The sequence below is a fragment of the Strigops habroptila genome, chromosome 4 (genome assembly GCF_004027225.2).
Source record: "Strigops habroptila isolate Jane chromosome 4, bStrHab1.2.pri, whole genome shotgun sequence".
NCBI classification, from domain to species: Eukaryota; Metazoa; Chordata; class Aves; order Psittaciformes; family Psittacidae; genus Strigops; species Strigops habroptila.
Window position 1 is genome coordinate 29,582,944 of NC_046358.1, and position 25,925 is coordinate 29,608,868.

The window sequence follows — 25,925 nt, forward strand, 5'->3', positions numbered from 1 at the left end:
AGCTACAAAAAGCTTTCAACAGTTAGATCATGTTTGAACATTTAAGTCTGAAAGAGGGTAAGCTGTTAAAAAAAGCATGCAACTTATTATAAGCATAAGATAACATACCTTGTCTCTGATAAATCGTGTTCTTGAATCAGATCTATCCATTCCTTGAGTGTAGGAGAATTGTAAGCCATCAAGTAACTTATTAGGTCAGATTTAAAATTAGTTTCAGATTCACCAGCAGAACCACTTGTTCCCTGAGGTAGCTTTGGATATAAAGGGCTTAACCATATTCTAAAAACAAAGCCACAAAAACAAAGGACACCACACTAACACATGGTTTTAGTAGGGCCATTACAGCATATTTGAAGGTCTTAAATGAACACTAGAGATCTATGGTGATAGTAACTAAAAAGCGACTTGCCTTTACAGAGTCATCAAGTCTTACACTCAATACCATAAAACTAATACTTTCAAATGAAAACAACAATCTCAACACACTTATCCACACATGTATTTATGGCTTTCACCACTGTTAAACAAGTCAGGCTTAGACTTACCAACCAGTAGTCCTTTCACCAAGATTTTCTACATGATTAGAACACTGCAAGCATTCTGCTAAGCTACCGGTTTGTGTAATGATATAAGAAAACCACCAGAGTGCCTGCAAGTTCTGCATAGCTTGAAGAGTAACCCACAATGATAACCTGCCTCTCCAAAAATCCCATCAGAATAAAATAGCGTGGGATAAATCGGTAAAACATGCAAGGAAAGCATATAGCATTTCTTTCCAGTCACACATTATTGAGGCCATGGAAACCAAAAGTTCCGCATTGCCAACTTTACGTGTTGACACTATCCTTTTTAATTCAGAAGCCTATAAAACAGAGAAGCCAGTGAGCCATCATACTGGTAATACTGCCTATTATTGCAGCATGCAAAAGCTAAAAAGAAAAATGTTTTCATGTTTGAGAAGTAGGACAACTTGTTAAGCATCCAAATAGATATTTTCATGCCTCCTTGGCTTTCTGAAACGCTAACTGCCAAAAGACACTAAAGCCATCCCTAAGTAAAACATTTAAAGACCAAAAAAACCAGTGGTTATATTTTGCCACTCAAACTCCTATTGCCTCAGACAAGTGAAAAGCCTCGAAACTTTGCCACATTTAATGGCAGTAAAAATGAATGTCAAGGCAACAGTAACTTCTGAAAAGCTATTTTCATTTATAGTTTAATGGAGTAATCTTATACCCTGAGTTACTGTGGAGATTAACAAAAAAAAAAAAAAAAAAAAAAAAAAAGTTTCTGTAAAAACAGCCAAGAAAAGAGGTTGATGGGCCTTGTATTAACATGTCACTCGGTCTTACTTTTGTGCTCTAAACAAAACTATATCCCAAGCTGGCTGTTAGGTTTAAAAGCTTCTACCAAATAAAACCAGGAAGAAAACTCCTTCCAAAGAAAGTATACTATATTAACAGGAACCAATGGTGCCCAGCATTTATCAGGTTACATTCTGGATACAGTCACAGCAGAACATTTGTACACTCACATTATTCTTGCAGTATTAAGGTAATTTTTAAATAGCTGCTTCAGATTTGTATAAAGAATAGTTTACAGCTGGGCAGTTTTGTTCATAAAGAGACAGCGCTGCATAATAAAAGACCTTAAATAAGGCAGCAGCCAGCTCAGGATAATTTTGTTTACAGTAGAAAGCAAGGAGAGTTCAGGCTTAGACAACTACCACCATTCTAAGTTTGATTTTTTGGGATTTTTTTTGTTTTTGTTCTTTTGCAGGACAGCTCTATTTTAGGAATGTAAAACTTGTGGCACTAACTGACCTAATGTCCTGTCCCCAGCAGCAGCAGCCGATACCTACAGAAAGTATTAAGTAAGCATATACCTGCCAAAGATCATTGCTTACCCCTGAGTTTTCTGGTGCCAATCGTCAGCAATGAGATTGGATGTATGTATCACAACTCGAAGACCTTCTTCATATAACAACAACATCATTTTCCTTAAAAAAAAAAAAAAACACCCCAAAAAATACAGAAATCTGTCTATTTTAAGTGCACAGAGTAGGAGAAATTAACAATTCATTAAATGCTCCAAGATATTTTCAAAACATAGTGCAAGCAGACTTCAATCCATGTGCATGCCAAGCTCATATGGCAGGCAGACTACCCAGAGTACAGCTTAACATCTCATGCAACTGATTTCCCAAAGCAAAAAATGAATACTTGCAGAACACTTTCTGTATTTGCCATGTTCTTCAGATAAACTTATTCCTTTGCAGAAAGTTAAAAAAAAAGGAAGGAAGACTAAAAGGCCCTTGCTTACAGCTGATTTTATTAAAACCTAATTCTTTTCTCAAACTCCCAACTTCTTTAAAGGAAAGTATGTACATAACTAACCACTGGGATGGCAAAAAAAGCTATTTATCTACCACAAATCTAAACTCAGAAATTTCTACGAACCCCAGTTTTATGGCTTTAAAATAACTTGCAGATAAACAGAATAGATACCGAGAACACGAAAGATACTATTTTAAAGTTTTATGAATATGTATTAGGTCTTCAGAATTATGTTTTTATAAACAGTAATAAAGTATTAAGATAAGGACATTAGTTATTAGTCCAGTCACAATAATTGCATGTACCAACTCTGTGGTCATCTTTAGAAGCAGAGATTTCTGCATCATGGCTGTTACTTACGTATGGTGAGTTCCAAATGCAATATCCAGTTTAGCCTATAAAAATAAAAAAGTTGATCATTGTAAATTCCTATTGTGCATTCCGATATGCAAGAATGTTAAAGGAGGAGAGGTGCTGCTTCATTTTGTTTCATTTCACTGCTCTCTAGTGGACAGATCACAAAATACATTATTTGTTCCCTTAACATCTTTAAATATACTCTAATCTCTAGAAGTTAAGTCTTTAAATGGCAATGCAACTCTATTGGAACTGCTCCAGCAGAATTTCTGGTCTCTTAAAAGCAGTACTTCTGCAAACAGCCAGCTTTGCTGAAGTTCCCGCTAGACACAAGTTGAACAGCAATGTGGCCTTGCAGCAAAGATGACTAATAGTGTCCTGGGCTGCATTAGGAGTGTTACCAGCAGTTCAGGGGAGGTGATCCTCTCTATTCAGCATCGGTGAGGCCACACATGCAGTGTTGGGTCCATCTCTGGACTTCCCAGTGAAGCACAGACATGGCCACACTGCAGAATGTGTGAATACCTGAAGGGTATAAATGCCTGAAGGGAGGGTACAAAGAAGAGGGAGCCAGGCTCTTTTCAGCGGTGCCCAGTGACAGAACCAGAGGCAATGGGCTCAAACACAGGAGATTACCTCTGAACATCAGGAAACATTTCTACTGTGAGGGTGACTGACCACTAGCATGGGTTGCCCAGAGAGGTTATTGAGTCTCCATTCTTATGGATATTCAAAACATACCTGGACATTGTCCTGGACAACTGGATCTAAGTGACCCTGCTTGAGCAGGAGAGTTAGATCAGTTGACCTCCAAGGTCCCTTCCAACCCCAACTATTATGTAATTCTGAAGCATAGATGACTGTTATAAACAGCTTAATGGCTAACATTGCAAAAAAAAGAAGTAGCCATACAATTGCTTTTTTTTTTTAAATCAGCACTTTGCTCCTATTAAAGAGTATTTACAGCACAATTTCTAGGGAAAGAATGAAACAATAGGTGTTAAGAGCATACTTCTAGCCAGTGATGGCTCCAACACTGTTCCTAGTTAGTACAAGTGTGGGAGATAAAATTAAAATACTTACATTTCATTTTGGGCTACCAACATAATGGAATGCATTATGTTGGAGAAGCAGAAGAAGAATCTGAAGCAGTATACTCAAATAGGAAAACCATCAAACACCATTTTCCCCTACTACTTGCTACTAACTACACTGTCGAGTTCATCATATGGGACATACTACATTCAAATTCTTATTGTGTGAAAAGGAAACTTTACATGCAAAAACATGAACTTATTAGAACATTTGAAAGCTTAATCTAAAATCGTTGCTACACCACAACTTAGTGCAAACACTTATTTAGTATAGCACACAGCAGCCCAGAAATCCTGGCCCTGAAAACTCACTATGTGTGGCATCAATACAGCATTCTCTAGGAAGCTCACTGTTATGAGACTGCCCGAGAAGGAAGAAAATCCCAAGATCATTCTCCTTATAACAAAGAATAAGATATCTCCATGAGCAATAATATACTCCACCCAACAAAATCCTGAAACACTGGCAAGAAGCCATAACCACATCCCTTCCCAAGGCCGAAGCCAGTAACTTCATGACTCGGGGACAGCGAAAGCGTGAGCATAACATCAGAGAAAGTGCTATGTGCCAGGAAGCGTGCTCATAGCATTTTTAACAGTATTATGGAAACTACTTGTAACAGCATTTTCTTTGTAAAAGACAGCTGGACAATAATAATTCTTTGATGAGACTTAAGATTACAGTGACACTAGGACTAAGTTCCACACTTCATACAAAAAGTGCTTCCTTTTCAGTGATCACAAGAGTTTGAGTGTAACATGTTAGTGAAGAATGCCTGCAGCTCTTCTGTGAGCTCCATGACATTTTTGTAGGCAGCTGTTCTGTGTAAACCTTTTGCGAGTGTCAGTCTACCATAATCACGTAAGACCAGGAACATAGTTACCATGTTTCTATGGTCCTAGTAAGTATACTCCTTAAAGCATAACAATAAATTCTTGACTTTCCACATAAGGTGTGTGTCTCTTCATCCATTACAAGATTTTAAGTGCAACGGAAGGCTTAATTTCAACAAACGGATGATACAATTGTTAATTACCTGACAAAAGCTAATGTTCTCATAAGGCCGTGCTTGTGCAAGCAATTCAGCTTTAGATTCTCTCTTTTCACCATGAACTATCAACAATGGCTTCTTCCTTAAATAAAAGGAAATTAATGTTAACATGTCAATTAGTAATCAGCCTAAACCACTCCATGTAGCTATGACTTCTGGCCCTAAATCTGATAGCTCGGGGGGGGGGGGTGGTGGTGGTGGAAAAAGTGCTTTATTAACTCAAAAAGTAGTACCTACAATAGAACCTCTAAGAGAAGGACACTAGAAAACTTGGGGGGGAGGAGGGAGGGAGAAAGAAAACAGGAAGCATGGAGTAAATCAGCCACCAAAATAGAAACTAACAATACAAGATCTTGTAAGGAACTCTTGTCTGTGTAACTGGAAACAGACAAATAAAACTCTTGGAAATATTGATATACATAATGTGTAACTAAAACAATTTAATCATTGTTACCTTACAGATATAATGGGAAGAATGAGAGGGAAAAGGAGGGGGCTAGGTCTATTCTTGGCAGCACTTCCATGTTCACTTTTTAATACTCCAGTTCTACCGCATTTCTAGTAAAATGCGAGTAAAGGAGAGAAAACTGCATGTCAAACTTCATCTGCAGCAGGTTCCAATTGTCAGAAAGGAATTTCAAGCAAACATAAGAATTGCTTTCATAACAATATTCAGCAACTCCAACCATACCTATCCATGACATCATCCTGATTATTTCTGCATAGCTTTCTTGCGCCTCTTTCTACATTCTCTCCCTTCTCTTGCATTACCTTGCTCTTGGCTCAGTAAAGTGTATAGCAAAAAGCTGCTTGTTCTGTCCTTAGAGGTCATCTACAGCATTGCCATCGAGGCCCACAATAGGGCCTCCTAAGTGTTAATTAATAAAAAATCAGAAGCCAGCCATAGTAAAACTCTGCCCATTTAAGAGTCTTGAAAAAAGGCAAGAAATCTGTTAGTACAGAACTACAACTGTGGGATAAGCATACAAGGAAAACCAAGAGTCTACACATACACAATTTGCAACTGCAAATAAGTATTTATCATGAGACCTCACTTGGAGTACTGTGTACAGTTCTGGTGTCCTCAACATAAAAAGGACATGGAGCTGTTGGAGTGAGTCCAGAGGAGGGCCACGAGGATGATCAAGGGGCTGGAGCACCTCCCATATGAAGACAGGCTGAGAGAGTTGGGGCTGTTCAGCCTGGAGAAGAGAAGGCTGCGTGGTGACCTCATAGCAGCCTTCCAGTATCTGAAGGGGGTCTATAAGGATGCTGGGGAGGGACTCTTCCTTAGGGACTGTAGTGGTAGGACAAGGGGTAATGGGTTCAAACTTAAACAGGGGAAGTTTAGATTAGATATAAGGAAGAAGTTCTTTACAGTGAGGGTGGTGAAGCACTGGAATGGGTTGCCCAGGGAGGTTGTGGATGCTCCATCCCTGGCGGTGTTCAAGGCCAGGTTGGACAGAGCCTTGAACCACGTGGTTTAGGGCAAAGTGTCCCTGCCCATAGCAGGGGGGTTGGAACTAGATGATCTTAAGGTCCTTTCCAACCCTTACAATTCCATGATTCACTTATGATGAACAGACTACATGACCAGAAGGATTTGGAAACTATCATTTCATCATTGTAAAATAAACATACCTGAATTCCTGCGGATACTGTCTTACAAGCCAGGCCACATCTATGCAGTAGTTAAACTTGTTCATAAGAAAAAGAAAACAGATTCATTACAAAGAAAAAGCATAGTTTGTCAGAACAATTAACTACAGCAAAAAACCTTCCTAAAGTCATCACTGAATACCACTTACATCATACATAGGATGTCCTAAAACCATCTTAATTTCCCATGCCTTCTTCCATGTCTCAATTCAGGAATGAATTCAAGTTGAGGCATGTATTAGTGTTCATAAAATTTAGCATGCGGAGAAAAAAAGAATCACATACACCAAATGCAAAAGCTTTGGTTCAAGAACCATCTCTTTGCCATGTGCTTATTCCATGAATGATATTAAAACCTGGTATATAACAACAAAAACATTCCTAGATTTAAAAAAAAAAAAACAAAACCCCACAACCCAAAAAAACCCCAACATATTTACCTGCACATAAATACACATTTCCAGTTGCACATTCCCCAAAATCGGGAGAGAAAGCACTCTTATAATTGTCTGAATTCTATGCAGAACATGGGATGACTTTTATATTTCAATAAATTGTTGTACAGTTGAAAACACAGAGTTTCCTCCCTATTTTAAACCAGGTTCCTTGCTAATAGCTACAAGGCATAAACATGGATTATCAAGCTTATTGTCAATAAAGCGAAATAAGCAAGTGAAATCAATCTGGCAATCAGGAAACTCACCTGAGCAGAAGAAACCAGAGTCCCAAAAAGAGGAGACAAGATATCTATTAAAAACATTAAAATATAATTGAGTAAAATAGGTTCAATTAAACATTTCACATCTTGAACAGTTTTGGTAACTACCACAAATGCCAGATTTTTCACAGACTAGGCGAAGTCTTAACAGAGACATTCACAATTAAGTTTACTGTTCTGAATATTCAACTCACTGATTCTCCTGTGAAAACCCTTATGGTCTTCTGTTTATAAAAAGCATTAATCCTCTCAAAGTAGAAAACAAACTTTAAAAACTCATTAGGAGAAAGACCGAGATCATATGGAGAAAGACACATCAAACTACTCTCTCCCCTATAGAGAGGACTTGAAGAACCATGTAAAAGCAGTAAGAGCATAGTTAATGCTTAAAGACTTACTTATTGCAGACTGATTGTAGGACATGTGTATCCTTAGCTCATTCATGGTAACACAAAATTAATCTGACTGAGGATTTGTAACCTCAATAACTGAAACACAGCAGCAACTTGAAAACATAACCTACACACACCTCATGGGATAGACAAAATATTTCATGACCTATCTCTACAGAAATCTGGTTTTGCAGGTTAAACAAAAACCTGACCCCTCCATAAGCTCAACTAATCACCTAGCAGGACAACTACTCCTAAAAAAGAACAGGCCAAAAGCCACAATAAATTCACAAAGCAGATAAAGATATACAGCAGTAAAGCAACTGAGATCTCTGACACCAGGATGCAATCAATAATCAATGCTCATAGGGAGCACATGAGCTTGAGGAAAAGTTAAAACCTAACTGTACAGGTCTTCAGTCATTCATTGTCCTTCAAAGGACTAGAAAGTTTTTTTGCCTCATTTTACTGTATTTCTGTGCATAAATCTCTTATTAACGCTTGTTTCCAATGCTGTCTTGTGATGTATGACATTTCATTTCTGAATGAGGGGATGTTTACAGGTGCACAGAGCTGTTGCCCCTTACATCAAACTACAACTGCACAGCATTCCTGAAGCATCAGTATTATACACCAAAGACTTCACTCCATCGTGACTTACACTCACTTCTAATTGAATTGAAATGGGCCCATGAATCCCAGTGGCAGGACTTCTGAAGTACTACCTTGGATGGCATCAAGTAATAGTGTATTATTAGGTCCAAACCATTAAGCAGCATGAAAGCAAGTGTGAACAACTCCTCAGGGACAATAGTTAGGCACCCAAGAAAAGCACCCATTTTAGAGCCATGAAGGCAAGCAGTTTTTCCCAGAGTGCCTCACAAGGAAAGCAGCACCATATGATTAGCCTTGGGTGACTGCATATTAGATTTGCGCAGTGTAACTCAGAAGTTACAACAGAATCAGCATCAGCAAATTAATGCTTTATACACGACTTACTTCTAAAAGAAAGGCAAAGATAACAGAACCAATTCCTACAACTTGCACATTTAGGATACGAAGCCTCAGCTACACCAAGGAATATATGCATTTAAAAATACCCACAAAGTAAAAATAAGCATTTGCTTGCAAACAAGTCTCCCAAAAGCCCACTTTTGTAGAATCCACTTATTCACCTTTTATGTGCAGGGCTCCAGAATTATAGCTCTGTTGAATTCCTCTGACTTTAGTAAGAAAAAACCTGAAAGGGTTCCCTCCATTCAACAAATCCCAGGTATCTTGGGCTTCACTGGGTGCTTCATAATACTCCTCTGCTTTCTGATTCTCTGAGAGTTCATCACCTTTGCAAAGATTCAGAGAATGTTCTTCAGGTGCATCAGATTTTTCTTCTTTCAGCGTTTCTTTGTGGGCATGCTTTTCCTGATCTTCAGGCTCTTCATCACTACTAGAAAGACACCAGCCTGAGCCTTCCTGGCTAGTTCTCTGTTTTCCTGCTGGAGGTGCTTCTGCAGAAAAGCTTTTATCACTGAACTTCAGGGGAGAAGCTTTTCTCTTGTGAGCAGCTTTCCTTGCTTCAGAGCATGGATATTGCGGCCCACTTGTCCTGTCATGTGCAGCATCCAATACTGAAGATGTAGATGGTTTTTCACTGTCAGAATTTTCCTCAGTACTTTCATCACTGCTAGATACTGTCCATTTTCCATGTGCACCTTCCTGAAGCATGTTCCTAGGGATTAAAAAACCAAAACACTTAACAAAAATCGTGCATTTTTGCTATGCTCAGGCCTGTTTCACTTATTACTGAGGAACTTTGCTTTCTGTATATGGCAGAATCTCCATGCAACTTCTGGCTCGGGAAACTCGTACTGTACAAGGCTTATTTGTTTCTGTGCACAGGAAACAAAGAAACACGTGCAGTGGGAGCAACCATCAAGTGGGAAGCAGCTAGTGTGGAAACCCGCACATGGAAAACGGGCTAGATAGGGGCACGTACAGGAAAACATTTCAAAAGTCGAAAGAGTAATTTGCATTTCTCACACCGACCCCAGCGCTCGGGAAGGTCCGGCGCCCTCCGCTCAGGAGACACAAGAGCCCGACTCAGCGCTCCTCTTTCCGGCTGCCCGTGCGGGACACGGGCCTGGGCCCGCCGCGCCTCTCCCCTGCCCTGAAGGCGGTGAGCGGCCCGGGCGCCGCCGCGCCCACCGCTGAGGGCCGTGTGGACGGGACCGCTGCTCCCGCCGGCCTCAACACCGCCCCGCGAAAACAACGGAACCTGCGTTCGGGGGAGGAACAGCGGCGGGACCAGCGGGCAGACACCGCCCTGCCCGCCGGCGGCTGAGAGAACGCAAACCAGCGCACGAGCAAACCTTGCACGACACCAAAGGCCGCTTCACGCGCCGCAGCCGGGACCTGGAGAGCCCCGAGGCTCGGCTGAGCCGCCAGCGCCCGCCTCTTCCCGCGCCACCGGACAGCCCGCGGCTCACCTCCCGCCTAAGGCCCCGCCGGTCCGCCCCGAGCCCGGCACGCAGAGGAGCAGGCCGAGCCCCGCCCCTCTCCTCCTCCCGAGCCAACGGCGCGCGTATGATTTTAGCCAATCGCCGCCCGCGCTGCGCTTGCCCCCGGGGAGGTGGCGGTGGCGCGCGGGTTGCTAGGCAGCGCGGGGCCGCGGGCGGGGGGGAGCTGCGGCGCCTCGCCCCGCCGCGTAACGCAGCGGAGCCGCTGAGGGGCCTGAGGGGCGGCGGGTGCGTCCCCTGGGGCCTGCAGGGCTCTTCCGGCCCCCCCGGGGCGCGCGGGTGCCGGGCGGCGCTCAGGCAGTTCTGGCATCTCTCTCAACGGTGGTACGCCAGCAAAACAGTCATCTCTTAGTGACCTGAGTTAATCTGATAAGTCGATATTTGGCCATAATGTTAGTTTAGGGCAGGTGCAGTATCTGCATAATTAGTCATTCAGCTCGGTGTTAATTACTGTGTCTGAAGTGCCCCGCTAATGAGATAACTGTGTGATGACCTTAAGAAGGAAGTGGGAGGAAAACAGGTGTAAAATTAATCAAAGTAAGAGCATGAACTACATCGAAGCTTTCTCTACCCACCAAAATGAACTGTCTTAGCGTTTGCTTCTCGTTACTTTAATTTATTACAAGCCAGTGGCTGCAGTTAACAAATAATGTCTTATCTCAGTATGCAATAAAATCGGCAAGCTACATCTATGAACATATTAATGTAATTTCCGCTTGTTTGTGGAATTGTATTAGTTCTTTTTGCAGAGTTGCACTTAATGCTTCTTCCTGAAACAATCTGTGGATATACTCTTCAGTACTATGAGATTAAATGTTTTATTATAATGCTTGCTGAAGCTCTTCTGTTGGGAAAACCTCTTAGGAATGTTGCAAGGTTTTGTATGTGTGTAATCTCTTGTCTAACATAGACTCTGGAAACACTACTTGTTTTCTAATAGTACTTCAGAAAATTTAATGGCTTCTGACTATGCTTACTTTCCAGTGCCTCCTCACAGTTCCTGTCTGTATAGAGACTTAACTGAGAATCAAAGATGCCTGGCGCTTTTCAAGAAAAGAAAAAAAAATCTAGATCTTGCAGAAACAAATGTAATGTAGTTTTGTTTTGGAAATCTGTATCATATATTCTAACTCTGCAAAAAGCTTTTTCACAATAAGCACATAAAATGTAGAAGCAGGAAAATTTTATTCTAACTTCAACATTTAAAATTTTAAAGTTAAATGGACTCAGACCATTTTCGGCTACTGTAACAGAGTAGATGAATAGAGTTCTGACAGAGATGCAACTAATCTTCAATTTTTTTTTTAATAGCATAGTTTATTCAGCAAGTGCCTATTTTAGTTTTTCCATTATTCAAAGTAAATATACAGTTATTCAAAGCAAAAAATATTAGGTCGGATTTATTGTTTTTTAATGCAACTCTCTGTAGGTTTTTCAAGCGTGTGACCAAGATAACAATGGCTATTTAATCAGAGAGGACTTGAAAGGTACTGTAGTAATGTTTTTTGGTTATAAACCCTTAAAGGTATACACATTTTTTCATTTATATTCTGAAGATCCAGCTTATATAGGTGTCTCACTGTAGTGAATTCTGTGTACTGACTGGTCCACACTATTTGGAGTGGATTACTGTAGGTTTCGTAAACAGAAATAACTACAGATTCCTGGGGATATTTATTTCCAAAGAAAATAATCAAACCCCTACCTTTCCTGCTGCGGACTGTGATGACCAGAAGGATGCATTGTATTTCATATGTGTCCAAGATGTATGAAATAAGTGACTGACTGAGCTTGTTATTGATCAGTTCTTGGTTTCTATTAATGGTACACTCCATTTATTATTACTGGTTTCAGTAGATGTGAAACTACCACATGTCCTAATATTAAACGTGTGTTCTCAAAAATATAGCCATTTTTGGTTTCAAGTAGCAGTTGGGCATTTTTGGTCTTGAATTCTCTAATATAAATCAATAGCTGTATGAAAATCTTCACAAAAGAAAGGATTACTGAGAGAAATAATGTGTTGCATACTCACAAGAAAATACAGGATAAATTGTATGGCTTAATGTAGTTCTGAAAATTATGTTTTTACTCTAGTACTCCAAGTGATCTTAATAAGAGTATAAAGAACATGCAAGATTTCAGAATAAATACAGCTCTGTCTGAGTTTGTCTTTCTCGTGGCATGTCAATACAAGCTTACAAGATTGACCAACTTACTATAAAGTATATTTAGCATAGAAATTATGATTCATCTTCTCCAGTTTGAGCAATCTCCTTCCCCAAGGACCAATTGTGACTTTTTTTTTTTTTGTAACCTAAATTCGTATTTTAGGAAAATAGTCTTAACAAGGTCATAAACAAAATTTTGTCTATGATCATTTAAAGTAAAAACCACAGAAATGTTTTATTAAACTGTGAAAGTAGTCATGCCTGATCCACTTCGGCTGTGGGTAAACATTTTCTCAATGAACTAGGGCCAGATCTAAAAATAATATAGACTTCTGAAATGAGTCTTAACTGCTGAATTATTAATCTGAAAAATGCTCAGCTTCCCCTTATCTATCTTCCCCTGTCTATTTTTACCTTCGTGAAAAAAACCAGCTGTTCTGTTAAATTCCCTGAATGTTTCTTCCAGTAGGAGTGCTCAAAACATGCTTAAGGCATTCAAACAAGAGCAGGTTCTGTGCATAAGTCACTGATGGCTCTTTTTGGAAACAAAATTGAAGTGGAGGACTCCCGGGAAGAAAGGAGGTGCAGGTTTAGTTATTTCTTCCTGAAAAGCTGCCAAGTCACACCTGCTGTGTCTCTAGGCAGTGCTGCGACCACCTGGCTGTGGACCATTTTGTCTGTGCAGCTGCACAAAACTTAATTAAAAAGGTTTGTTCCAGGACTGATTCTGTGTCTAGGTTTTGCTAGCTCCTTCAGTGGGCCCGATTCCAGCAGCTGTTGCTCTTTGCCCGATGACTACTTTTTGTGAAGTGCTAAAACATCCCTGGGTAGACAGATACTTTTCTTCGTACCTTTAACTAACATACATTAACTATGGTTTATGGCACAGCCATACTTTTTTGTTTTTTGCCGATTGCTAGGCCTTTTAAGTGTTCCTTTTAACATCTGGGTAGTTTTCAATCTAGTTCTGAGAAACACAACTTTCTGTGTGCACCAGACAGGAACCAGATGCAGAAGTTACAATCCTAAAAGCTGATTGTTAGCATGCAGTTCTTAAGCATGTTATTATCCATTTTATTTTGCCAAGATTATTAAAATCCGAGACTACAGTAAAAGCCCTTGTATTTCTTTGAAATCACTAGAACAGCCCTGGCAAGACTATTTTCAAGAGCTTTTCTCAGAAATAGGGAATGATGTGCACACATTACTTAAGTTTCCTCAACTCCTCTATACACTAACATTTTTCAGTAAAAATGGCAATTACTGAGCACCATCAACTGCAATCAAGCATGTTTAGTTAATCGTTGCTGCATCTTTTTTTTTCTGGGCATGTTTTCATTTATTCTATAAATTAAAGGTAATACTAACTTTACCCACTAGGTGTCACTCACGAACTCTTTACTGGAGAAGGTGGGAACTGGGAATTTGAACACGTTCCCACTCCACTTGCTTTTTCAAAATAATTTGTTATAAAAATTCGATTTTATTTTTTCCAAATTATTACTTTTATGTAGTTAGTCATAGAGATTCTGAATGTACTACTGTTTAAAATTAAACTTTCTGAGACAAGTAGCTGGGAAAACATGAAGATAGGAAGAGACCAACCTGATCGTTGGACTAATACTGTATGTATATTTAATACATTTACTAGCAAATAAAAATCATAATTTCTTGGAACCAGCAGCACTGTGGGAATCTTGTCTGTGGGACTTACATTTTCTTCCTCTGGAAGTTCGGTTCAGTGATCCTCTTTTCCCCAAAATTATCTGAACTGATCTAAAATGATCTCATGTTTCAACAGCCATTCAGCTAGCACATTCAGGTGTTAAGTGTTTCAGATGAAAAGGGTACTGCAGGAATAGCAGTCACTAAAATATGTCATTTCCTCAGCTGAAGTTTCATTCCTGGTACTGTTGCATTTAGATCTAACTAACAGCACTCTCTACATGGTGCCTAGGAGTCCAAGCTCCTCAAAATGTCCAATGTTTTCCCTGACCCAACTCTGTACCTCATATCAGGACACAGGTGGGTTGGTATCTGTTGCTGAACAAGATGCCAACAGCAGGGCACCCTGACATCCAGAGTACAGAAGAGCAGTCTGAGCTCAGGGCTGCTTACAACTTCCAGCTGCTCTTCTGGCACACCTTATCAAAGCTTTCTGAAAAGGACTCCCCAGTCTATTTGTATGCCTGTCAAAGTCTATATGGAAAGTGTTGCAGGCCAAATGGAACATACAGTCTTAGGTTATCTGGTCGTGGCATGTTTGGCTTGTCGGTTCTCCAGAACAGAGTACACTTAGGTTGCACTAGAAGCTGCTGACGTGTGGTCTTGTCTCATGGTTGTCTCATGGTCTTGTCTCTTGTCTCATGAGTTGTCCCAGGGCTGCAACTATGTGCAGTTTTGTATTCTAATAACATAAATGCAAGAGTTTGGACTCTCCATCATGCTAAAAAGCAGTATAAATGTAGCCCAAAGTGGATCTCTGCTTTCTTAGCTATACGCTCCCTTTCTGTTCCTTGCATTATTCAAAGGTTGTTTCCAGTGATCTCTTGGTCACCTCCTCATTCAGTTCTGAAAAGTCTTTTCTTTTTTATTTTTTTTTATTTGTTTTCATCATGTCATTTAGCTTTTTGCTTTTGTACTATTAATGAAACTTAGTAACACACTAATATTAGTGGCTATTAGTGAATCTTGGTAACATGCTAATCAACATGTAAGTATCACTCCTGTGTTCCTATCAGATAAAATTTTGGGGTAAGATCCAATGAAAATACACCAAAGGAGATACATAATACATAAAGTGAGGCAGTAATGGATTGGTTTCAGGATAGTTGTAGAAGCTGTATGATGCAAACAGATTTTTTCATTTCCTTCTAATTTTTTATTCTCTACTTTTTTATTAAAGTTTTTATTTTAGACAGATTTACGAAATAAATCTTGATCAAACTAGGCTTTAGGAAGTAGTTGGTCTCCAACATGAATATTGAAAGTTCGTTCATTGTTTAAAGGAAATAACAAATTTGGGGGCTGGTGCTCCAAAAGTTAATTTTGAATATTACAGTTCTTTTGTGTGTAGTTGAACTCCAATCTGTACAGAGTTAAGCATGTTTGTTTCAGCATACTTAGTTTAAGATTTTGGTATTGATTATGATTCTGTTAGGACTATATATATACTTAGTTTACTGAATGAAAAAGAGTTGGTTTTATTTTAACTAGAATAAAATAGTTTCTTACTTAAATGCTATAGATGATACTGTTGTGTAGTATGTATTATTATGAAAGTATCATATTAATATGAGTATTTGGTGAAATTGCATACTATTGCTATAAAATGGAAACTGTACAGGAGTTTAGATTTACCACTTCTGTAGAAATTATCCGTGGTATATCTTCTATGTTCCAGGTGGAGATGGATTCAGTAATGTCTCCTACACTTTTTCATTCATAAATTTAAAAAATCTGAAGCCTAGACTCCCAAGAGTTTTGAAGAACTGAATGTAGATTAATGATAACGTATGCAATGGTATGAGGTTCAGCAAGGCTCAGTACTGAGTCCTGCGCTTGGGTCACAGCAACCCCATGGTACACTACAGGCTGGGGGAAGAGTGGCTGGAAAGCAGCTTGATGGAAAAGGACCTGGGGGGTGTTGGTCAAGAGCTGGCTGAACATGAGTCAGCGTGTGCCCAGGTGGCCAAGAAAGCCAACAGCATCCAGGCCTGTATCAGCAATAGTGTGGCGAGCAGGGCCAGGGAAGTGATCATCCCCCTGTACTTGGCACTGGTGAGGCTGCACCTCAAATACTGTGTTCTCTTCTGGGCCCCTCACTACAAGCGAGACATTGAGATGCTGGAGTGTATTCAGACAAGGGCAGCAAAGCTGGTAAAGGGTTTAAAGAACAAGTCTTCTAAGGAGGGGCTGAGGGAACTGGGGTTGTTTGGTCTGGAGAAAAGGAGGCTGAGAGGAAACCTTATTGCTCTCTACAACTTCCTGAAAGAAGGTGGTATCAAGGTGGGTGTCAGTCTCTCCTCCCAGGTAACAAGTGATAGGACAAGAGGAAACGGCCTCAAGTAGCACCAGGGAAGATTTATACTGGGTAGTAGGAAAATTTTATTTACTGAACGGGTTGTCTAGCATTGGAGCAGGCTGCCCAGGGAAGTGGTGGAGTCACCATCCCTGAAGGTATTTAAAAGTGGTGTAGATGTCACCCTTGGGGACATGGTTTAGTGGTGGACTAGGCAGCGCTAGATTTACAGTTGGACTCCATGATGTTAATGTTCTTTTTCAACCTAAATGATTCTATGGTTCTATAAATGAGCTGACCATGGCTATGAAAAAGGATCATATGATTTCATGTAGTTTTGTAATATTTGTAGTGCTTCTATGTTACATTTAACCTGAACTGATTCTTGCTTCTCCAAGTGGCAGTTTTCAATTGCAGCATTATATAGATTACTGATAGAGGAAAGTTATAAGTAATTTTTAGTGTTCGAGTTGATAGGTGATGAAAAAGTTTCTAACAGTTTTTTGATACTGTGCCCAGTTGAGCAAACACTGGAGTCTTGCACCACTGTTCAATAAATATCTCCTGTAACAACCCTTCCATTTATATAGTTCTGCTTGTTTTTTAATGTCCTTTACCTTATCACTTATGCCCATACTTCTGTTTGTGGGGTCATGTGGCAAGTCTTACTGGAGAAATGATTCATATAAAAAACGAAGTGGCAAAAAAATATGGTTGCTTTTATCATTAAGTTCCTTCATCCTTTTTGCCATATAGCCCCACAAGTATTTGTATCAATACATTTGAAGGGCATTGTGGAGACCAGTTCTCTTTATCCTAGCATTGATGCCAAACCCCATATTCATTAAGCCACATCCTTACTTGTATATATTTAATTTAGGCAACAAATACAGCATAAAGATTTTAAGCAGATTTTTTTCAAGAGAGCAACCACATATGAATGCCTGAACAAAAAACCCCAGTGAACTAAGATATGAAGATAGATTATGGCTTGAATATTTTTTTAGGATGACCTTTTTATGTGTCGAGATAGCTTTACAGCCTATTCTAGTAGCACATAAATTGCCAACTCTCAAAATCAATGAATAGGCGGCACTCTTTTGTAGGAGTCATTCTATAAAAGGAAAATTGTATACTATAATTTTCTGGGCTTGTATGTTACTCTGAAAGAGGAAAAAAATAAATGGAAAGCTTATACTGGTTTTTATGGTTTCACTTCCATAGTTATCCAATTGAGTGGAAAGCTGTTCATGCAGGTAAGTTCAGTATGTTTAGGCAACATCTGTTATTAAAGAAATTGTACATGTAGCGAACCTAGCAGTTGAAAGCAGCAAGACTCCATAATCCTGGAAACAGAGACTGTAACAGATCTTAATATATGGTTTTTCAAGAAGAAATAAGGAAAGAAACACCAGAAATCCATAAGGTTGGAGTTTAAGATTTGAATTGAGACAGCAGGTGGAGCTGAAGGAGTTGTGCTTTTGAACCACTGCGGAAAGAATAGGATATGAATGAATCAAAAGAAAGAGAAGTGCAGAGCTTTTGTTATGTTATTTGATAAAGAAAAATTCCTGCAGGATACAGTCATGTTGCCTTCTAAGGAAAACAAAATTGTTTAAAACAAGCATATCTTAGAAGGTTATGAGAAAAGAACATTTCTCTGTGTTTAAATATTGAGCTGAAGTAGGATATTTTTTGCCAAAAAATATGTATCTGCAAAATTTTTATATCACTATTTTTGCATGTTTCATGGGGAGGCCTGACCTTTTGGGGGGCAGATTTTTGTTTCTTAATGTCTATGTTTCACTTTGATTTTAGAATAAATGGTCAATTAAGAAATTGCAAACTAGGTTTGTATTTCAGTTTCTTTTATTTTCAGTTCATTAAAAGGATAAGAGAAATGTACAAGTAAAAACTTTCATACAGTATACAGGAGGAATAACCAATCTAGTTTTACATTCAATTTTATTATGAATTGCATAGGAATCTATATCTGAAGTTACAGATTATTTCAGAGTTCTCTCACTGCAGGGCGTGATGCCAGATAGATTGTTTATGCAGTATGGATCTTTATCCATGGCATGCAAGTGCTATTGACTTAGAAAAGTCCATGTTTCTTTCTGGTGCAAAGAACATGAGGTGGCAGGTAACAAGAAGAAAAAAGTTGACGTAAACAGAAGCATTATACTCAAGTATAGAAAATATGTGAGAAAACCTAAACTATATTGAAATGTTTTTATGACCATGATCTAACTTTGAAGGCTACCTTTTTAGTTTTATTTTTGTGTTTATTTATACAATTAAAAGTTTTCATAATTAATAGATCACAGTTATACATATTTTTAAGGTGAAAAATAGAACTGACTTTTTTGCAGAGTTTTATTCATATTTTACAGTTTACTAGGTCTATTGTTTGAAAAGTTTTTAAATCTAATGAGTACAAGGAAGGCTGCACGGTTACACAGTAATGAAACAAGGCAAATATTTACAGCTTTTGATGTGCAAGATACGTTCCTTTCTCCTAAATAATTGGAGTATTAATTTAGTTCTGAAACAGTTAAGCAAAACAGAACACCTGAAGGAAATAAAAAGAAGTTAAGATGAGATGTCCTGGATGATGCAAAGAACAACAGTACCGGACTGACAAAGATTGTGATGATACTACTGAAATAAAGTCAGGGTCAGTAGGCTGTGGCATTGTAGATCGTAGCTCTGGATTGTCTGTTGCGCTATGAGCTCCTCCAGCTGTTAAATCTCTAGCCATTCATCCTACCTACTTGCTGTTACTGCCTCTCATTATTTCTCTGTTACTCATACATTTCCACTCACATATTTATGCCACATATTTTACGTATTTCTGTCCCTGGTGATGGCTCTAGATCTTTTTTACTTCTCATGATAGACCAAAAAAGGGAAACCAAAACAACAAGGATATTTTCCTCATTCTTGTTGGGAATTAGATGTGGTAATATTCTTTTTCATTCCTGCTGGACAGCAGAGGATATCCCATCACCAAACTGAAAAAAAAGAGAACTTCATCAGGAGCCTCTGAGCTGATGAAGGTTCAGATGATCCTTTGTTTTTTCCTTCCTGACCTGAGATAGGACTATCATCCTTGAAAAGAGGGAAAGCGAAACACATGGCAGATCAGATGTTGGGATGATCGGTTAAGCATCCACTCAGCTTTTTGCCATGAACTAAAAGTAGCTTTTGAAGTGTTATCTTTAGTGAGTTATTTCAAAGGACTTCACTGTTTCAAGCACTGTGGTTTTGTTTGTCTTGCTATCTGCTGCATGCAATCTGCAATAGTCCTGGTTGAGATGTTTTATTTTCCAGTTGGATCTGGAAGTGAATTCATAACTTAAGTGACTGATCAATTGATATTGCTCTGATATAATGTATTCATGATCTGAAGTCAGCAGCAGGATTAAACTGAAGGAGATTTTTTTTATGAAAGAAAATTTTTGAAACACAATGCCCACAGTAATTGAGATGTTAATGAAAATGATACTTTAAATGTAAATTTGTGTATTTTAGAGTATATTTTTTTAAGTTTTAAAAATCTGAAATTTTCAATTTAAAATGCCTAATTTTAAAATTAAAACTTAAACAAGAGAGTTGCAGATGTTGTAGACACAGTACTTTTGACCAGGATTCACAGTGGCAAAAAGGAATTGTCAATATAAAATCTTTCTTAGACTGTTTGTCCATAATGTAGACATCCTAAAATATTTTTCAAATGCAGTAACTTAAAGAGTGTATAATAATTTCAGAAATGTAAATTGATTAGCTCACATACAAACATAGTTTTATCGAGTTGTTTAAAAAAACCCCTTAATTTATATTTTTTTCCTCTTGCTTAACCTTGATTTAAAAGATAGAATATTTTTTACTTTTGAAGACTTCAACAGAGCTTTCAATTCTATTTCTACTCAGATACCTGAAAAAATCATAGTTGAAGCCTTCAGGCAAGTTTAACAAAGAGATCCTTTTTCCTGGTTAGCTGATTTTTCTTGTATATATTTCACTTAATTGAAATTATTGGATTCTATCATGCAACTGAACATAGATGCTTCAGTGTGTTATTGTTTCAGTACCTTTAATAATGAATAGTATAAACACAAATAATATTTTGAAATAATATCATAAATATAACTTGTATAATCAGAAATAATAAAAATAATGGCTATAATTAAAATAATAACTATTACTTGATACAGAAACCAATTTATTGCTTAATAAGCCTAAAATTACTTACCTTTACATTTTCCTCCTGTAATCAGGAAATCTGCATTCAAGAGCTGTCTCTTGAAAAATTCAGTTAAACTGTAGTGCATATTGCAAGGCAGTAGTGGTGAGATTTCTTGCAAAGTGAGATTGGCTCAGAAGAGAAAGGATAAAATTTTGAGAGTAATTTGTAGATCATAAAAAATTGATCTTCTGCAATTGTCAGTAAACATTATTTTAAAACTGTTTTGTAAAATATTGCACTGCAAGTGTGAAACTTTCTTTTTGTGTTGCATGATTTGTTTGGAAGTGGCTCAGCCATGGAGAGAAGTGCTTCACTTTTTAAGACCTGGCATCAGATAGATAGCTTGCTGAGCATCATCTTTAAAAGGTGGGGTTGGGCTTAGTTATCCGGAGTCATGGTACAAAGCATTATAACAGAACAGGAATTGGTCTGTACATCTTTCAAACCACTGGCGTACAATAACAAAATTCAAGTGAAGAGTGACAAATGCCTTAGGTGATATCTTGTGGGTTTGCACTGAAGATGTAATGTATTTTGAGGAGAGTAATTATTTTAAGAAGGTTTGAAAAGTTAGCTGGTATATTTTTCTTGATGTCCAAGTGATTTTACTATCACTTTTTGGTCAAGAAATTAATAGGAAAATTAAGGTGTTATCCTTTTAAAATGTTTTATTTTAAGAACTTGTATGAAGGATCTAATCTCCCAATATTTCTGTCCAGTGATTAAAATGTTTTTCTTGAATATTTATGCTTTTTAAGTTAGAAAACCACATGTAGTTGCTGTTCATATTGTTTTATTTTTCTTTTTTACATCTATTTTTTCATTATCTTTCTCATTTGAAAAATTGTTAAATAAATTTGGATTTGGGTTCATATTGTAAAATAGTTCTGAAAAGTTTTGGCCCGTCTTTCTGTCAATGAAAGTCTTCAATTTCCAATTTAAAGTATAATCATGGTGAATTTAAGAAATAAAGGGAAGTTCAGCGAAGTGTTAGGGTATACGTATCTTGTAAGCAAGACACGTCACAATTCACAGTAGCTCTAATGCTAGCATATTAGTATGTAAATATCACGGTCCAGCAAATGAAACTTAAGATTGCATATTTACGAACAAGGTATGGTACCTGAAGAGAAACATAGAAAAATTCCTTTTTCAAGAAAAAATTTGCGTGTTTCTTCGTCTACTCTTGGAAGAAATTGCAAAATAATATTGTTCAATATGATTTTCTTCAGGACTGAACAGGCCAAAACTGTGTGGAACCCTTCAGAATTGTAATTTGGAATAGAGTCCCAAATCCTCTTTGAGGTACACATCCTTTTTGGATATTACTTTTAACTCTTGATGTATGTTGAACTTTATGTAGGGAAACAGAACTAAGACTTTTGTCCTAAATTGAGCTTACCCTTGGATTAAAACTCTATGAAAAGAAAGGAAGAGGAAATATTTTGGATGTAGATATTTGACAGAAGTTTCAATGTATTTGTGGTACAAAATCCGTATCAGAATGGATTGTTAAAAAAAAGAGAGTGTATATAATTTCATATTTGTAGATATGTTTGTTGGTTTTCCCTCTTTTTAGTGCAGAGATTAAAATTAAGTTTTGGAAGTGAACATAGTTTTAAAGTTTTTTTTTGTGTTGAGAAAAAATATTTATAATATTATAAATAATATATTTATATATATTATATATAATATTATATAATACTACATAATAATATGTAAGATGTTTGGCATCTTTAGGTGTCATGGCTGTGATCAGGTGTGAGTTATAAAACTATATCTGTTTAGCAATGAATACAGCATAGAGGGATCAGGTGTGGAGAGCTGGGGAAGTTTATGCTGGGGAAGTTACATCATACAGTATCTGTACGACATTCGTTGTAGGAATTATTTGGGCTAATTCTAGTCTGGTCAGCAGCCTGAACGATCACTAGAAGTTGGAATAACATGGCTGCATGCTGAGAGCACATCTTTCAGTTTAATTTTATCTGGAAGGAATACAGTTTGTGTACTGTGATCTCTGTGATATTAACCATAGTACAGTATATGGGGAAGACTGGGAGATTCAACTCAAAAGAGCATTCTGAATTTTATGTAAAACATAGTGACATAGAGACAAAAAGAAAAAAAAGAAAAATAAAAAAAGCTTAATTGGTGTATTTCAGAGCTTTGTGAAATTTTTATATGAAAACGGGGTTTAATGTTTATTTATAAAATCTTCACTTTGGTGGAAATGCTATCTCCAAACCATGTCAGGAACTTGTGGCTTCCTTTAATTTGAAAGGTTGCATGTATTATTTTCTTATACTCTACATGAAATAAATGTTACAGAATGAGCTAATTAGTCTGCGGTTATTGTCACAAAGGCTAAAAGGAAAGGAAAGCAAAGGGAAGTAGCAAAAAGTTAAAGGCACATACATAATTCTTAGCTTCTCTGCTTATTGTAGAGAGCAGAGAATTATTTTCTGCTATAGAGTGTAATTCTCATCATATTGTTAGATATAAAAATGAAAACAGGTATATTCAAGCTATGGAGAACATGAGGAAAGAAGAATATTAGTAATTGATTTACATTAAGAATGAATAGCCCCACTGCAGTCATTCAGCTTTCAGATCAAGTACACTTGATTTGTAGGCATGCAAAATGCTCATAATGATGCATCCATACATGTGGAACTGATTTTAACAAACTTGAGGCTTGAAAATGGAATTCTTGAATTTATCATTCATATATCTTATTAATATTGAGGTAGTCCTAGAATGTTTAATGTAATATAGTAAGAAGCTAAAGAATAACAGATTTTTTTTCTAACCCAGTTGTAAACAACCATTATGCTCAAAATCTTTTTATGGCTACAAAGGGGAAACCTTTGATGCATAAAGCCCATACTTATTTTTGCTATATACTGAAATCTTAGCAGTCTAGTTACAGAATTCTTTATTATTAGTACAGATTTGATAACTGAAAAAAAAAAGAAAAAATAAAATTAAGAATATTATGGTACAAAAAGTCTCAATGCAATTATACACCTAACATCTACTCCTTTTTCTGTTGTCATTCACGGTCTTCTATTGTCCCTCTCAGTCCTGAGGTTGACAGGTTCAAGGCAGGCATGATAGGGTGAATTGCCATTATTCTTGACTTCTTCACCAGAAGGAGTATGGTATTCATGTTTTATAACACAGTTTACACCTTTCTCTTTCTTTGCTGGTCTGCAAGCTCATGTTGCATCCAAATTTACTATATATGGCACATATGACGTATTTTAGATACTTGTTCTTTGCTCTCTTTGTCATCCATAAAACCATTTTCTCCAGCTCCTGTGTCCTCATTTCTTTAACTGACTGTTGGTGAGCTTTTTATAGTCTTGGTCCTCCAGTATTAGCCTGTGCCCTGTATCTTAACTTCCAATGCCTGTACTCTTCTACTCTACATGTTGTGTCTTTACACCTGATGGCCTCTGGTCTATATTTCTCTACATCAACATCTGAAACTCATAAATATTTTATTTTATGCAGAAGAAATTCTCGTTTCTGCTGTCTGTATAAAACTATGTTTATACTGTATAAAGGTAAGAAGAACAAATTAGACATAGCCACCTTGTCCTTAAAACAGCTGCTGTTACAGATAACGCAATTAAAATCCTCAGGCAGGGCAAGCAAGTTCAGGCAAAGTCTGACAAGCCTCAGTCCTCAGACCTTACAATCTCAGTACAGAGTTTGTGGCCTGTTATTAGCAATGGCTGTATTGTATTTACTGGAATATAGGGCTATGAAACATACAGTTAATATCTCTGCTTTTCTTTAACATCATATATTCTTTTATAAATGTGTAAAGATGTAGTGAATTAATTTGAATTGGTAATAGAACTTCAGGATGGAGTGGTGGTGGTGTTAAATGCTCTGTTTTATGAAAGAAAAAATGAGTACTGTTTTTAAGTATAGTAAGTGGTTTGTGGGTTTTGGGTTTTGTTGTTTGGGTGGTGTTTTTTTTTTAATTCCATGGGAATAGGACAGAACATAAATATATTTCCATCTCAAACTGATAAAATAGTATTTAATGTAGATTTCCGTTCTCCTGGGGCATTGTTTTCTTACAAATGCCCATAAAATACCACACTTAGGTGTTGCTAAACTTTGCAAAATGGTTGTGAGTTTTCAGTTTATATTTGATTGTTTTAAGTGAACATAATCTTGCCTGAAGAGTAGCATAACATTTATGGTTTCTGAGATAATACTGCAGTTATACTGAACAAAATGCTCAAGTGCTTTTCATGCATCTGGTGTGCACCTGATTAAAATGCCATCATACCAGAAAAACCTCAACACTCTTGGCACAGGAGTTACAGAGGTGCCTGCTAATGTAGTTATGTGAAGACATGTTCTTTCATGATGGGGCTGTTTGTAATGGGTAGCACACAGAAGAATTTCTTTATTATAATGCTGCTGCATGTAGCTACATGGATATGAAATGTGACAAGTCCTTTGCAATAATCATTTGTGATAAATGGCTGCCCGTAAGCGAACATGTTGTCTTCTAAAGTGGGTTTCAATTTCTTAAAAAAATATTGCAAGTACTGTTCTCTTTTCTTGTTGTGAATATGATGTCATGCTTGAATTATACAGTATTATTAATTACTCCTGCTGAGAATATATTTGTTTTAGCTGTATCATTTGTTTTGAAAAAATAGGTTATTTGTATGCTAAATCCTTAGACCATGATAATGGAAATAGTGACAGAAGTAAGCTGAAAACCAATCACATGTGAATGAGAGTGAACCTATAAATGATGAAAAATGTCTTTCAAACCAAAAGTGGACAGAAAAGTCTCATACAGTTTTTAAAGCTAGCAAGCATAAATCAGATCTTAAGGAAGAAAAGGCAGCAATCATGATCTGCATTTTATGCTGCTGTGCCTTTAGATTGATAGGATCACACGCTTGAGGTATATTAGTACTTCTGTATGTATTGGTACTTTCCATACAAAAAATGGCCTAATTGTCTCGTATTTCTTTCCTGTAATTATATAGTAATGAGAAAATAACCTGGTTTTCAGACGCACCCCATGGAAGAAATCTTATGCTCTTTTATGCAAGTTTGATTTATAGACATGTACTGCAGAGCACAGTGAATATGAGACATTCATCTTCCTATGGCTAGTTGCCATGGAAACATAGTACACAGTACAATGTCATTCCAGCTCTGGTGATGCCTGCAGTAGTTTATTCCTTTGTTGTTCTTGTTTCTTAAGCAACTGTCTTGCAGCCTTTCATTTTATCACACTTCATCGCCTATACAAGTCTTTCCCTTATCCCTTGAGAACCATCTCTAATAGAAAAGATCCATTTTTTGTCTACCCA

The 25,925-nt window shown here is 37.5% G+C and overlaps 2 protein-coding genes across 2 annotated transcripts in view; one reads left to right on the forward strand and one right to left on the reverse strand.

Moving 5' to 3' along the window:
- TDP1 (tyrosyl-DNA phosphodiesterase 1) overlaps positions 1-10,180 on the reverse strand; it is a 47,650-nt gene extending 37,470 nt beyond the window's left edge. The window contains exons 1-8 of the mRNA XM_030484717.1: positions 10,092-10,180; positions 8,784-9,334; positions 7,202-7,245; positions 6,481-6,536; positions 4,825-4,921; positions 2,697-2,731; positions 1,907-1,999; positions 109-279 (exon numbers count right to left, since the gene is read on the reverse strand). Coding sequence (XP_030340577.1) covers positions 109-279; positions 1,907-1,999; positions 2,697-2,731; positions 4,825-4,921; positions 6,481-6,536; positions 7,202-7,245; positions 8,784-9,330 — 1,043 coding nt within the window. The 5' untranslated portion in view covers positions 9,331-9,334; positions 10,092-10,180. The remainder of the gene's footprint in view (positions 1-108; positions 280-1,906; positions 2,000-2,696; positions 2,732-4,824; positions 4,922-6,480; positions 6,537-7,201; positions 7,246-8,783; positions 9,335-10,091) is intronic.
- An 807-nt stretch (positions 10,181-10,987) lies between these two features.
- The window catches only part of EFCAB11 (EF-hand calcium binding domain 11), a 62,077-nt gene continuing 47,139 nt past the window's right edge, over positions 10,988-25,925 (forward strand). The window contains exons 1-6 of the mRNA XM_030482219.1: positions 10,988-11,002; positions 11,551-11,646; positions 15,696-15,710; positions 18,132-18,163; positions 18,710-18,823; positions 20,195-20,281. Of these exons, the coding sequence (XP_030338079.1) occupies positions 10,988-11,002; positions 11,551-11,646; positions 15,696-15,710; positions 18,132-18,163; positions 18,710-18,823; positions 20,195-20,281 (359 nt within the window). The remainder of the gene's footprint in view (positions 11,003-11,550; positions 11,647-15,695; positions 15,711-18,131; positions 18,164-18,709; positions 18,824-20,194; positions 20,282-25,925) is intronic.